Source organism: Microtus pennsylvanicus, chromosome 3 (assembly GCF_037038515.1).
Source record: "Microtus pennsylvanicus isolate mMicPen1 chromosome 3, mMicPen1.hap1, whole genome shotgun sequence".
NCBI lineage: Eukaryota > Metazoa > Chordata > Mammalia > Rodentia > Cricetidae > Microtus > Microtus pennsylvanicus.
Window position 1 is genome coordinate 137,827,564 of NC_134581.1, and position 16,194 is coordinate 137,843,757.

A 16,194-nucleotide genomic window follows, 5' to 3' on the forward strand; every position below is an offset into this window, starting at 1 on the left:
TGCTGGCCTGTTGCCTGAACCCAGTAGGCTGGTTTGGAACCTACAGTCTTGACTGGAGGCTGAGGAGTATGCAGATGTTGGCTAGATCTTAGGCTTATAGAGTAGCCTGAGCCCAACCACAAGATAGAGGTGAAGAAGACAAAAGGACTACAAATACCCAAATAACTACAAGGTAGAGATGAAGATCTGTTAGATTTGATAGTGTATATTGCAGCAAATTGCAAGTAAAAAATTAGAAGTTCTTGTAAGAAACTGGCCTATGAAAAGAATAAATGAGATGAGTGGCGATAGGTCCAGAGAGACATGGGTTAAGTAATTTCAGCTCTCTTGGGTGGAGAACCTAAACATGATTAAGTGCTTGTGAGGCAGAGTCAAAGGAGTAAAGAGTAATTGAAATGGGAAGATGCTCCTCCACAATGCAAAGCAGAGGTCATAAAGGAGATGAGAAAGAAAGGAAAAGGAATAGTAGCCTTCTGACTCTGGGAGAAGGGTGTTGCAGAGCTTCTTTGTGGGTGTGTGGAGTCCTGGTGGACTGCAGCAAAAGACTGTTGAAGTTCTTGTTTTTAACTGGCAAGTAAGATCACCTACTGAGAGGGAGGAACACAGGCAGTTGAGAGAGCAAGACTGTATTGGATTTAAAACCTGAGCAGCTTACCTGTGATCCATTTCTCTAACATCCAGGCATATTGAAAACAAAATCCATATCACATAGAGGGCCCTCAGTTGTGTGAGCATTTTCTGTTGGGTGAGATCTGGCCACCCTACCTAGTTGGGAGTCTTGTTTTGCCCTTCCCCAAAAACTGCGTGCTCAGGCTGAGAGGCTCTTTCAAAGAGAAAGAGAACACTGACTGCTGGGCTTTCTGGGGGCTCACAGGCATTGTCTTAGTCAGTGTTCTGTTGCTGTGAAGAGACACTATGACTCTTAGAAAAGGAAAGAAGCATTTCATTGGGGCTTGGTTATAGTTTCAGAGCTTTAGTCCATTGTCATCGTGGTGGGAGTGAAGGGGACGGCAGCATGTAGCAGTCAGTACTGGAGAGTAGCTGAGAGTTCTATATCTGGATCAATAGGCAGGAGAAAGAGATTGAGCCACTTACTCCAACAAGGCCACACCTCCTAATCCTTTTTAGTAGTGCCACTCCTGATGACTAAGCATTCAAATATATAAGTCTGTGGGGGCCATTCTTATTTAAACACCACAGGTAACTGTAAGTAATTGTACTTAGCATTGAAATGCTCCATGACCAATGTGTCAGCTTTATGAAGTTCACCAGTGCACCTCTCAGCTTCTAGTTGTGAATACACACACACACACACACACACACACACACACACACACACACACACACACACACACACACACAGATACTTTTGATCTCTTTTTAATGAGAAACTCACGGTCCTAACTGTCTTAAATTATGCTTGGAAGTGAAGAGGATGCTAACCTTGGTTAGGCCTGCAAGCACCATGCTCAGCTTTTTTTTTTTTTTTTTCCTTCCTTCCTTCCTTCCTTCCTTCCTTCCTTCCTTCCTTCCTTCCTTCCTTCCTTCCTTCCTTTTCCTAGGAATATTGTGTTAGCCCTCTGTAGGACTTCAGCTTGCTTAAGTCCTGTCCAGCATTTCTGAAGTCAGATTAACACTGGCATTGGGATCTCATTTTGGAGTCTGAGTCTTGGAGAACCCAAATGAGCACTAGCAATCATATTTCTTTAAAAATAATAATTTTTTTATTTTGTTTTTATTTATGTGTGCCTTTGTGTGTCATGTATGTGAGAGTTAGTTACAGGTGGTTATAAGCTACTGGCCATTGGTCCTGGGAATCAAACTGAAGTCTACTCTGGAAGAGCAGGAAGAACTCTTAACTATTGAGCTGTCTCTCCAGCCCTGTGTTCATAGTCTTTATCGCCTCTCCCTGGCTTTTTTACCCAGCTGTAGCCTTCTGGTTCAATCGATGGGCTGTTGGCTAAGTAGAGCTAACCTGCCAGTTAGTGGCATGTGATGCCCTGGGAAAAGAAAAAAGAAAGTAAATCTGAGCCAATAGGAATTTGCAAAGAAATCTGGCAATGAGAAATGAAATTTTCTATACTGCAAGTGGTGCGTGCCTTTAATCCCAGTACTCGGGAGGCAGAGGCAGGTCTGCAGAGCTAGTTCCAGGACAGCCAGGGCTACACAGAGAAACCATGTTTTAAAAAAATAATATTGCACTTGAAACTCTTTAAAATAATTCACTTCTTTAATGTCTCCTTTAGGTGTCCAATTTCCCCTTCCTGCTAACAGTTTTTTAATTGGGAGTGTAGTACATGCTGTGAGAGCTAAGTGCTGCGCTATATGATGCTAGTGTTAAAATCCAGTAAAGCATGCAGCAAGGTGAATCTGACACATTTAATGGCTTGTATAATTGTTATTGTGCTGCCTGGTAATTAGGGCTAAAATGATAAGCACTTTCCATAAATTACTGTCATTACTATTACTTAATAACTTAGCATTTCTGGAGTCATTTGGTGAAAGTGTGATTGTAGTAACAGAAGAGGCATCTACACCTGCCAGAGGTGGCATTAGGAGGTGGAGACTGCCAATAGAATACTTAGCTTCTTTTCAGAGAAACTGAGTCTCCTTGAAGTCAAATGATTTGAAGGCCACATAGATAACCAGTGGCAAAACTAGGATTTGTATCAAATCTATTAGACCCTAGAGTCCCAGCTCACAGTCCTATATACAAACAGTGACATTCCTGGTAACTGTAAAAGGCAGTGGAAATGCTACTGTTTAAAGAGCTAATACTTCCAAATGGCAAAAATTAGATCCCAACTCTGGGAGCCTTGGGTTCCTGTGTGCTGGGCAAATGCTCATCAGTAAGCTGTTCCTTTAGCCCCTTTCTCCTTTTTTAATCTTGAGGGAGGGTCCTGTTGTCCAGCGTTGACTAGAATTTGTAGTTCTCCTGCCCCAGGTTATTATTAGCTGGCAGTTCAGGCATGTTGCACCATGCCCAGCCTGATAGAACTTCTTAAAAGGCACATTTTGTTTATCCTATACTGTTTTTATTTTATTCCTTCTTACTAAGTTGACTGGTATCTTAGTCAGTGTTCTATTGCTGTGACGAGATATCATGATCATGGCAACTCTTATAAGGGAAAACATTTCACTGGGGTGGCCCACTTACAGCTTAGAGATTTAGTCCATTGTCAGCTTGGAGGTGTGCAGAGAGAAGGAACTGAGAGCTCCATATTCTGATTCATGGGTAGCAGAAGCAACTGTGACACTGGGTGTAGCTTGAGCATAGGAGACCTCAAAGCCAACCCCCACAACAAGGCCATACCTACACCAACAAGGCCACTTCTCTTAACAGTGCCAGTTCTATGGGGACCATTTTCTTTCAGACCACCACAGCTGGGCCATCTGAACATCTTCCTACCAAGAAAGAATTTCCTTTCATGGAAAATTAACTTAGAATTCATTATAGCTCTAAGTAGAAAACAATAAACAAAAATATTCTTAATAATCGGGAAGGTAAAGTTCTGAAGAGCATCGAAAACACTTAGAATAATGGTAAGTTAGTTTTCATCAAGTTAAAAACCTTTGTGCTATGAATGATGATGTTTAAACATAAGCAAGATGCAGAGATGTCAAGTTAGCACACAAGCAAGGTGCCCAGGGTCATTACCTAGTCAAGAAATGCAAGTTAGCATCGCAGTAAGATGCTGATTTGTGTTCTTCAGCTGCAGCAGCACCCTGCCTTCACAAGCATGTAGATCAGCTGCAGTCTTGGTGCACACTGATGCAGTTTGACAATTTCTTTGTAACTTAAGCATATATGTAGCATCTGATACAATGTCTGTCCTAGAAAATAAAGTTCACACAGAAATTTGTGCACATATGTTTGTCATAGTATTGTTTCTGATCACCAAAATCCTGACAGAATCCCAATGTCCTCAACAAGATAAAGGAATAGACTTTTGTATTCCCCTGTAGAATAGTATTTGGCAGTAAATGGACTACATGTGAGGGGAATGGATGCCAGTTGTATATTAAGATGAAAAAGCCATTCTCGTGAGTACATGTTATTAGTGTATGTGTGGATAGGATCAGCAAACGTGAGTGCTTGCCAGGATTAGAAGGAAAGGAAGGTCCAACTGCAGAGATGTGCTGGAGATCTTAGCTGGTTTGCCGAGGTGGTAAGAAGATGTTGCGCATTTGCTAAAACTTAGAAAATTAAGCTGGGTGTGGTGGCACATGCCTTTAATCTCAGCGTTCAGGAAAAAGAGGCAAATAGATCTCGGAGTTCTAGGCCAAGCTGGTCTACAGAGCTAGTTCCAGGACAGCCAGGGCTACATAGAGAAACCCTGTCTATTAAAAGTGCCGTGGCTCAGCAGTAATTCAGCATTTGCAAGCTGATCTGTGGGTTTAAGACCAGCCCAGCTACATGCTGAGACTGTCTCAAAAACAACAAAACAAATTACACAACTTAAGTGTTTTTTTTTAAAAAAAGAATTATCTACTATGCATCAGTCTTTGAAAATAATAAAGCTAGTTTCTACCTTGTACACTTGTCAGAGGGCAGTCACCGTATACTGTTTTTGTGTGTGTGTTTCGCTGGTCTAAAAGTAAGTCATTGTAAACCAGACGTTTAGAGGGCAGGAGAGGCTTAGCGCTCCACACTTAGTGTCCAATTAAGACTGAAACGAAAATAGGATTTATTTCTTGTGCCAGTTTTCTTGCATGTTGCCACACTGACTGCTCTAACAATTTATTGCTCATTCACTGGTTGTCCCTTCCTAATACTGACGGGTCCTTTCGGAGTACGTGCTAGCTAAGAGTTCTTCCCTAATCCATCTCCTTCCTGGCCTCTGCTTTATGCTTACAGTTCTTTCTTTCCTCTTGTCTCATGGCACGAGGATAATTCTGAAGGTCAGGGAGAAACCTGTCTTGAGTGTTTGTCACATTTGGGATTTACTCCTTCATAAGTTAGTTCTTGACTAGAAGTAGTTCCAATGGTCTTAGGAGCTTATAAAGAAGCCAGCAGCATTATCTCAGGTGTGGTAGAACATTCAGAGTCTGTGGCTTGAATTTTAGACTTCATCACTTAGCTGTGGGGTCACAGAAGATGATGTCAGAAGCAATGTAAATTGATCTACTCTCAGTGTTTATCTCTGGTGTACATGTAATTACTTTTGCGCCAGAAAACCTTTGCAAGGCATTCTGTCAATACAGCTACCTGACAGTCATTTGTATTTGTAAACTGTGCATTTGGCACCTGCTGGTCTCTACTGCATTGGAGCTAGTGGGGAGCCAGCATGGTGTACAATGAAATTATTGGTTGGTACAGCTCAGTGGGAGTTATTGAAGGGGGGAAAAAAAACAACCAACCAAAACAGCACTTCCAGGACCTCGGGATAGAATTTAAAAAGAAAAATTAAAAACTGGTAATCTTAACTGGTAATGTTTGCTATGCAAACAAAACAGAAATATTAAAAAGTCAGTCTGCTGTACAAGGAACTAGAGTATGTGTGGTACTGCATTTTAATTTTTGTAATAGATATAAAAACAATAGGTTTCTGTTTGGAGCATATAATGAATGTTCCAAAGCACAGAAATCTCCATAAAAGGCAGGCAGTTCATTTGCACATAAGTATAAATTAAGCAATGAGAGGAAAACATTCAACTTCTCAAGAAATGTAAATTAAAATCCTGCTATCTGTTACTTATCAAATTAGCAAATGAACTTCAGTTTAAAAAAATTATGTTGGCGAAGGCTTTAGAATTCAAATCAATGAATAGCAAAAATTGATTGGCCTTATAGGTATCATTTGTTCCTACGTTACTAGATACAAGTCAAGGAAATAATTCCATAGAAGGCCTGCTTTGTAAGTCTGCTTTGCTCAGCATAGTATGGACCACCTCAAAAGAGGGTTATATTTCAGGGGTGATCCACAGGCTCATGCTGGGTTCAAATGCTATGAGATATTGGATGGTGCTCTGGTTATAAAACTGAATACTTTTGCATGATTATCCTCTAATTATATTTTTTCCCTTTGGATCCCAAAATTTTTAGTGTGGATTTGGAGGATATAAGTTTTTTGTTTGTATGTGTGTATGCTGCTAAAAGTATATGCATTCGCGCGCGCACACACACACACACACATGCGCGTGTGCACACACCAAATAATTATCTAAAGGATGATAAACACATCTGGGATATAGCATATTCATAGCATCACCTTTGTTAATGGTAGGTATAGAAAATTTCTATGAAACAAGTACAATGATTAGAATATAGGGGACGGGGGCTGGAGAGATGGTTCAGTGGTTAAGAGTACTGACTGCTCTTCCAGAGGACCCGGGTTCAATTCCCAGCACCCACATGGCAGCTCACAACTGTCTTAAGATCCAATTGCAGGGGATCTAACACCTTTGTACCAATGCACATAAAAAGAAAAAAAAAAAAGAACATAGGGGACGAGGAGGTAGTTCAGCAGTTGAGAGCCCTGGCTGCTCCTGCAGAGGACCCAGTTGGTTTTCAGCACCTACCTGATGGCTTCCAACCATCTATAGGGTATCTGATACCTCTTCTAGCCTCTGCAGACACGAGGCACTAATGTCGGTACATACATGTAGGCACTCACACATATACATAAAAAATTAGAACCCCAAACTAGTATCTAGCTGACTGTAATAGTTGTGGTAGAATTGGTGGATAGAGTCAAATATTTCTTTACAGCACTGTGAAGCTGATAAACTAGAAGTCAGCCGGTTTGGAAAGTTGAAGCTAAATAATTATTTGCCTTTGTTTTTAGAATTCCTGGAAAACTGAAGCAGTTTGTAATTGACCTACATTCTGGAAAACTGCACAGAGAATTCCATCATGGACCTGACCCAACTGACACAGCCCCAGGAGAGGTAGGATTTATGTGTTTGCCAGTGGGGAATCTTTTCTGAGGTAGCCCAGAGGAGCCTGAGCTGGAGTTTCAGCTCCTGTTACCTCTATAGAAATCCTGAACTGACTATAACATATTCAAGTTATGCTTCTTTGAAGTTACTTTTTAAAATGTTGGCCTCTAGAAAAGTTGTAGAGTGTTGTCTCTAATTTCTCCATCATGTGAACTTGGGTAGTCTATGATTTCTGGGGCACAGTATTAAATACTGTTAGCTTCAAATAGAAGTAAGAAGTGGGACTTGGGAGCAATGAGCAAACAAGTCAATGGGTTCCAGTGCTTGTTCCTGCTTGCTTTTGTGAGTAGACATGGACCCTTATGTAAGAAAGTAATGGTTGGTTATTTCCCTCATCCATCCTAAGAAGTATCGATAACACTCCAAATTTAGTACTCAGTGCAGCTTTCCCATTTGATATTTGAATGCTTAATAACTATTCATCTGCATTTTATAATAGCTTTTATTCACATAATTCTTAATTGAAATGTTACTATATTGACTGGTGAATAGGTAGACAAACTGTCAGAATGGATGAATGCATGGATTTTAACGCCTGAGAATTTTATTATTTCTACTTTGTAACCTTTATTACAAGTAATTTCTATGTCCCTCCTTTGAAAGACTCGTAAATGTGCATGTTGTTGTGTTATTGTTTATATTGAGTCTATGACATGAAGCTGAGAGAGGTGATGTACATTAAACCCCTGTTTTGTATGCCAGGACTTACGTCTGCTACTTGTCCAAAGAACTTGTGTTTATCAAAGAAAAAGAAAAACTAAAGTTTTCCTTATCTTATATGGGAGTCAGATTAGGTCCAAAGTCAAGAATTCTCTTGGGAAACTGATAATATGCTTCATTTGAGAAATGAAAACAAATTTTTCCTTGGTCACTAAGCTACAATTAAAGGGGGAAATTCTGCTGGTGACAGTTATCCAAAGGTCATTATTTTCTTAAGCCCACAAAGTTTGCTTGTTACTCTATGCCAGTGTTCTCAACCTTCCTAATGCTACAGCCCCTTAATATAGTTCCCTTATGTTGTGTCGTGATGACCTCGACCATAAAGTTATTTCATTGTTACTTCACAATTGTAATTTTGCTACTGTTATGAATGATAATGTAAATATCTTATATGTAGAATGGTCTTAGGTGACCCCTGTGAAAGAGTCATTCGACCCACTAAGAGGTTGTGACCCACAGGTTGAGAATGACTGCTCTATATGCCCAAGAAAAACATCCGGTTTATTGTATTATCCTGATTTATTTCACTTTCTCCCTTAAACAATGTTTTATTTACCTATGTATTTTATTTATATTTTTGTGCTAAAACCAACTGGGTACAAGATACTGTATGTGTTTATAGTAATATAATTCCACTTGAGTATGTATTTCAGCAGATACTTCTGAGGAGGTGGAACCTGGCAAAGTCAAATAGGTGGAGGCATCTCCCACCTTCTGTTCTCATGGCACATGCTAATCTATCACAGAATGTCCCCTGTAGGGACTGTCCCATGGTGCAGCTGCGCTCGCTCTTGGGATGCTCGCAGAGTGAAAGTGATGTGTAGACTGTGCTGCTTTTCTTCACCGTGTGTGGAGTCACTTGATGTTTCACTGGGTTTTGTCTGCTTTTGGCACATAAGTATTACAGAGGTCCATTATAGTATTGAGTCTTTTTCCTCAGCTCAACCAAGTTTTACTGATTTCTGGCATCGAGATAGTTGATTAAATAGCAGCTTTAATTATTTATTTATTTATTTTGGTTTTTCAAGACAGGGTTTCTCTGAGCTTTGGTTCCTGTCCTGGAACTAGCTCTTGTAGCCCAAGCTGGCCTCGAACTCACAGAGATCCACCTGCCTCTGCCTCCCGAGTGCTGGGATTAAAGGCATGCGACACCCGCCTGGCTTGTAGCAGCTTTATTAGCAGAGTAGGGATTTGTATCAAGGCAATCCCTCTTAGCAGTCATGTGTAGAAGAGAAAGGTTAGGGCCGAACTGGTTGTGCTCCCTCTATGGGGTTCTCTAGGAAGCACTGGGTGTTGGTATTTTGTCAGTGACCCTGTGGCAGCCATGCCCTGAACAGAGTAGGGGCATTTATGTGAGGAAACAGGATCACAAACTTACCTCTTGACTTTGGCATACACTTTTTGTCTTATTTATTAATAACTAAGTAATTATAAGGCCACTGCCAGTCATGTAATAGTAAAGTATGATAATTCCATAAAACATTTTGGTATGAAGATTCTTTTCTTTCTTTTGTAGCAAGACCAGGATGTTGCAAGCAGCCCTCCAGAGAGCTCCTTCCAGAAGCTGGCGCCCAGCGAGTATAGGTATACTTTATTGAGGGATCGAGATGAGCTGTAAAACTCAAGACCACTGCAGGCCTTTCGACAGCAGCATTGGCTTATGTGGTGAAAATAGTAAACCTATATTTTCATAATTCTATGTGTATTTTTATTTTGAATAAACTGAAAGAAGTTTTGGGTTTTTAATTTTTTTTCCTCCCCCTGACTCAAATGCATTGTCATTTAATACAGCCTCTTTTTTAAAAATCTGCTAGGGTTTAAAAAATAAAATAAAAACTAGAGGCCTATCTCCACTTTAAATCTGTCCTGTACAGTTTTTATAATGTAAGCGGAAGGTGGCATTGCCAGAAGCATACCAGTAACTCCCACGAGCACTGCAGAGGCCAGGGACTCGGCCTGCTTCCTGTGTGCTGTATGATTTCCTTTCTGCTCTTCTTCTCACATGATCAGGTCTACTGGTGTTTTCTTATCGCAGTTCTGAAAGCTAGGGGGATGTATACTCTAGAGACCAGGGAGGGGAATAAATTAACATTTTCACACTGTGTACTGTGTTGTACTGATTGGCCGGGCATTGCTTATGAAAATTCCATAGTGGTTCTTCTTGGATTCCTAACGTATAACTTAAACATACTCTGAAGAGGAGGAGAGCCATAAGCCAGAGCAGTTGGCAGAAATGGTCCTTATGAATTAAGAAAGAAGAAATGGAAGTATTATTAAATTTCTATGTGTTTGTCTGAGAAATCGGCATTTGGCTGGCATTTAAAACTTTGAACGAATTAACCCTGAATTCGAGAAAGTAGAGACACCAGCGGAGCAGATTACTACTGTTGAACTAGCAACTTTTAAGGCTCTTTCTGTCTAGAAATTTCTATTTTCAAAGAGAAACTGTATTTCAATTATTGTAAGCCTCCTTCTGTCTTTTGTAGTTTTGTTATAGTTATGTAGATCAAAGTGATGAGGAACACAACGCTTTAAATTCTTCTCCCATTTTCAACCATTGTGAATTGTTAGAGGGCCTCCCCTCTAGCTTTCCTGATTCCCACGCAATGAGACCTCAGTGCTGCCAGGGATAAAAGCAGTTCTGTCGGGAATCCCAGTGCCAGAGGTCCGACAGGCTCAAAATTGGCTTTCCTCGGGGCCTGGGTGTGGTGCTATAGACCAAGGGTCATTCGTCCTTGGGATATCAGTCAGTCCCAGTTTGGGGAGATAATTATTTTTAAGCTCTAAAGGTTGACATGTGCCATTATATGTAGTATGTGATATATGTAACGTCTTTCAAACCTTTTAAAATAAAATGAATATTTATAATGGATATTTAATAACTGTTATTTTTAAAATCAGTTTCCAGCTCTTAATTATGCATGATTTTGTCCATAGTTTCTGTACTTTTATTCAGAATAATAAATATTAATGAGGTTGTAAGGGGCATGTCTAGAATATTTTGCCAGATTGTGACTGGAAAACTAGAACAGAGCTTTCTAGAAGCTAGCCTTTATTCTGTCACCTTATTGCTGTTGGTCAGTGTCTTGAAGATGACGATAGTTGTTCTCAGTGATGAGACAATGAACACTCACAGGTATACTGCAAGACTTCCATACTAGCTCAAAACAACACAGGAACAACCAGCTGTAACAAATTGGGATCCTGTAATTGGCTTTGAAAAATAATAAAAGATATCACTCAAATATTGGACTGCAGACAGCTAGCTGAGAATAGTTATTAGAAAAAAGACCATAAAGAACACATCTTCAGTGTGGCCTAAAATGATGGGGAGGGCTGTTTAAAGTGGAAGACTCGGTGTGTTGTATAGCATTCATACATATCAGAACTTGCACTCTAACCTTGCCACTGCCGTTTTCTTTTTTTTAATGATAAAAATTTTATTTTAAATTTATTTATTTATTAAGGATTTCTGCCTCCTCCCCGCCACCACCTCCCATTCCCCTCCCCCTCCCCCTATCAAGTCCCTCTCCCTCGTCTGCTGGAAGAGCAATCAGGGTTCCCTGACCTGTGGGAAGTCCAAGGACCGCCCACCTCCATCCAGGTTTAGTAAGGTGAGCGTCCAAACTGCCTACTCTGGATGGTGAAGCCATTAAGGACAGTGGCTCTGCACCTTGTGTCTGTGGCTATCAGTTTGGATACTTAAGTAGTCGCCTATAAATGTTTATTGAAACGATAAGAAACAAAGTGGCCTTGAGTAATTTTGATACCATGGAAAGTGTTCGGCACTCAACAGGACTTAATGGCGGTTTATAAAAAGTTCTTTACAAGTTCAGGTGCATTCCATGAAGAGAATTTGGGGTAATAAAATAGTTTAAAACATAACTATTGAGAATGTTTTTAGCCATGTAGTAGTGGTGCACACCTATCCCAGCACTCAGGAGACAAAGGCAGAGAGATCTCTGAGTTAGAGGCCCATCTGGTCTACAGAGCGAATTCCAGGACAGCCAGGGGCTATCAAAAAAATAAAGACTTTTCTTAGAGTAAACACGGGTGAGAGCAGTCTAGATATTTGAAGGGTTGGCATTGTCTGTCTGGATCCCAGGGGTTGAATTAGGGTTCGAAGAATTCACAGAGGAGCAGTTATCAGTTGGCAGTGACTCAAAGTAAGCTTTTAGGTGCTGTAACCTTTTACTTGAGTTTATCAGACCATATGAATTATCACTGTAGCAAGCAATTTCAGATTAGATATAGGAAATGGAGGGAATGTGCCTGGCATAGAAGCACTGAGTTCCAAACATTTATGCTGGGGTTTTAAAAGCTGACTACCTGAAAAGAGGTAGGATCTGTCACGGCTGTGATAGTGGGAGACAGCATGATGTTCTAGGAACGAGTACTCGGGGGAGGCTAACTCCCTGGAGGCTGGCTAACGTGAGCACATGGCTCAGGACACCATACTGCAGGTCTTGGGGATCCTTATTGGAAAATGGATACCACAGAAGCAGGTCTTAGACTTTACCATTCCGCCTGAACAGTGTCAGTGCTGCAGAAGTGGCCTCAATGCACTCAGTCTGTACTGAGCCTCAGACTTTCAGCTGAGCTAGAAAGAATGCCAGACTGCACTAGAGACTGGTTGAATAAGATCCGGAAGCCAGACTTCCTGCTCCTCTGCCAGGATGATGAAACAGGACATTCACTGTCCTCTGGCCTCCGTGTCCGTGTGCATGCTGTACACACACAGGTATGACAGGCATGTAAATGAATGTGTAAGGTAGAGAATGATCATGTCAAGTGTCTTGTGGGGAACTTACTGATGAAGTCAGTTTGTCAGGGGTCATGTGCAAAAAGAAGGCAAACTGGCGTGATAAAAGCTACCAAGGGGCATGCGATAGAGAACAGTGTTGGAAATGGGAAGGCTCAGAATGAGCTCAAGAGAAAGTGTTAATGTTGCCCAAAACCTTTGAAGAAAAAAATGCATTAAGGCAAAAAGAACGGGTAATGGATTGATAATCAGGAATACCGTAACAGCTCAGTTTTTGTCTTCAACAGACACAGTGTGCTTGACCAAAAGTAAAATGACATAAAACTTAAATGTGCGCACACACACAAACAAACAAGAAACTTGCTACCTTAAATTATTATACCTTAAGGCTTTTGGCCTATACCCTGTATCACCCAGCATCTCTATTAACAACTGTTGGGACAGTCTAAGAAACCAGGATACACAGTTAACTGGGCACAGTACTCTAGTTTTCAGAATGATTGTAGTTCGCGGCATTAGGCTGTTTTACTGGGTAAAGTCGTATGAACAAAGTGAAATGCCAGTTGTCTATTGGGGAAGATTTATGTAGTTCTCAGAGCTGGTGAGAGCTGAGGAGAAGCTACTCCAGGACCACTCACTGCTGGCCGTAATGATTTATGTATTCATTAAAAGAGTTTGTAGGACCTCTGCTTAGCAACTTTTTTAGCTGTGTGAGAAATTTTGTATGTATTTCCAAATAATAAAACTATATTTGTAAAATACTTCTATATTTGAGACTTTTTACTATTTCATAAATACTGTGTTACGGATGTTTTACTTGGCATCTAAATAAATGACCAGAGCTGGAAAAGATGACTTCTCCAGGTGACATGTTACTTTCCAGTTCATGTCAATTGTGTTTGATTTGATTCGGAATGGGGACTTGTGAGTTCCAGTGCAGTTAACGCAAGCCCAGCTTCAGCTGATGTGTCCAGGTATTCTCAAGAACACTGGAAAAGGTAGAACTGGCCTTAGACAAGAGAGGACCCTGGGAAAGTGCTGTTTCAAACTGTGTCTCTAACATCTCACCATCCCCCACATAGGCACACCCTTGTCTAGTAAACCCACATAGTCAGTGTGTATGTCAAGTGTCATCTCGTCCTGGTTAGTCTGTTTACACAAGTTAGAGTCTAGGAAGAGGAACTTCAATTGAGAAAATGCCTCTATCAGACTGGTCTGTAGGCAAGCCTGTGGAGCACCTGTGGAGCTTTCTTGATTCATGATTGGTTTGGGAGGGCCCAGCCCACTGTGGGTACAACCTCCCTTGGACAGGTAGGTGGTTCCTGGGTTGTATAAGAAAGCCAGTAAGCGCCACTCCTTCATTGATTCTGATTCAGTTCCTGTCTCGGTTTCTGCCTCAGGTTCCATTCATAATAGACTACAAACTATAAGCTAAAATACGTGAACTCTTTCCTCCCCCACTTGGTTTTGGTCATGGTATATTGTCACAGCAATAGAACGCAATCTATACACATCTATATCCTTGTGGTCTTCCGTGTATCCTCAGTTATGCAGTTGGGAGTACGTGTGTTCCCCTTATTTCCATGTGCATACAGGCGATAAGGAAAGGAGGAGAGCCATCTTTCTATTCCAGCCTCTTGTTACTTAGAAGAACTCAGCAGGTCTCTGATGGGAAACAGAAAAGATAAAGTGCAGAGCAGGCAAGCAAACAAAGGCGTCAAGGACAAGAAAGTGTCCCTCTAGTTGGAATGGATTCTGATAGCAGATCTCTATCTCCATTATCTGATTTAGTCAATTACAATTATCCTACAAATGAATCTGTCACCTTCAGTCCTACCTGTTAAGTCACCTACAAGCTCCAGAGACTGCCAAAAAAATAGAAGTTCACAGTGCCCACCCAGCTAGAGATATGTAACTGTCAGAATGGTTGCTGTCTTGGCAACACAATGTTGGGTACTGGAAATTTTCTCCTACCTCCACATTTTCTATAAGTTAGATCTGACCCCAGTTTAGTCAACCACTTTTAGGCAATGAGTTAGTTGACCAAACTGCTGTGGTAAGCCATAAGTTTACCAGTCAGTAAGCATAAACTACCAACTCCAGGCTAAAGATTCAGTATTTAATAAACTGCCCCCTTCTGTTATGAAGCTAAAAGTTGAATGAAGAGAAAATAGTAAAATGGTGGCTATAATTGCATATACGTGCTGTGGTCTGAGCCACAAGGGGGAAAAAAACCAGCTACCTTAGACTAGGCACAGAAAGACCACACTTCTACCCCTATGAGGGTCCTCTTCTTCAGGAAAACTGGTATTATCACACTGTTGTTACTGTTCCATACTGTAATGCTAAGTTTTGCCAGGTATTTACTGACCCTTTTCCCCCAAAGCCATCCATTTGTATCAAAGATGACCCCGTAGGCCTTATGTGATGGGCCCTGAGGATTTAATGACAGCTGCGACAGGAAGTTTACGTCTACTCTTGTGCCCTGTGGTGAACTTCCTTAGATAAGAATAAACTCATCTTGGAAGATGATTGGTGCTTTTCCTCGCCCTATTCATACCCAGGAAGGAGAGCCAAACAGGGCATTGCTGGTGACACAGGAAGGGTGGGGGTGAGCATCATAATGAGCCTGACTTCTGATTTAAGACAGACCACATCAGAAATTTTATACACCAAAGGAAAATTATTCCCTGGTCATTTGATACTGAACAGGAGCATACATAACAATTTTCCAGGATGAGATACAAATGAAGATCTAACTAAAACCACTCTATTCCTAACCATACATCATACATTTTCATATTTGGGTATCATTCTGGAGAAGGACAAACGACTGTCAGGCATCTGTCAGTCACAACCCCTTTTCTCCACAACTGTCTTTTAAAATCATTTTCTGAATTGGTGGTGGTTTCCCAGTGAAACTGAGAAAGTAACTAGGATATACCTTAAAAATAGATCTTCTACTAAATCGGAAGGTAAAGAGCGGATGGATTTGTAGATGCAGATGATCTACTCAAACCGAGATAAGACAAATGGCAAAATGGAAATGATAATAAAAATTCCCCAACATGAGCAAACTGACCTCCATAACAAAAGCTCCAAACTTCTCAAGGCCAGGCATGTGGGTGCAGGTCTAATCACAGCATTGGAAGGCAGAGGAGCGCATCTGGTCTACGCAGCATTTTCTAGCTAGACTACTCCTTAGGTACGCACCCAAAGGACCATGATGTGTATGTACTTCAGAGAAGCGGACTGTGTAGTGTATGTACATCAGAGACATTTGCTTCTCCATGTTGGTTCCTGCTTTGTTCACTGTGGCAAGGAAGTGGAATCAGCTTAGATAAGCATCAGCACATGAATGGGTAATTAAAATGGGGCTCATATGCATGGTGGGATTTTATTCAGCTGTAAAGAAAAATGAAATTCTGTATTTTGCAGGAAAACAGGATTTTTTTTTTTATTAAGTGAGGTAACCCAGGTTTGTTTTTTTTTCTTTTTTTTTTTCTTTTTTTTTGGTAACCCAGGTTTGGAAGGACAAACATGTTCTCTCACATGAAGATCTTAGCTCCTAATTTTTATATATGTATATTTATGAGAATGAGTGTGGGTAGATGCCAGGAAACTGGGAAGGGGCCCATGAGAGAGGTGGGTAAAAAAGCCTTAAGGGAGAGGCGTGCAAAAGGGTAATACTAGGAGTGAAAGTTTTATACTGGGATGCAGGCAGGGACATGGGAGACAGGAGGGAACGCCATAATGAAACCTGCTACTTT

General features: G+C 40.9%; 1 protein-coding gene across 1 annotated transcript in view; it reads left to right on the forward strand.

Moving 5' to 3' along the window:
* The window catches only part of Erp44 (endoplasmic reticulum protein 44), a 90,578-nt gene extending 80,044 nt beyond the window's left edge, over positions 1-10,534 (forward strand). The window contains exons 11-12 of the mRNA XM_075967247.1: positions 6,789-6,891; positions 9,179-10,534. Coding sequence (XP_075823362.1) covers positions 6,789-6,891; positions 9,179-9,280 — 205 coding nt within the window. The 3' untranslated portion in view covers positions 9,281-10,534. The remainder of the gene's footprint in view (positions 1-6,788; positions 6,892-9,178) is intronic.
* The last annotated feature ends 5,660 nt before the right edge of the window (positions 10,535-16,194 follow it).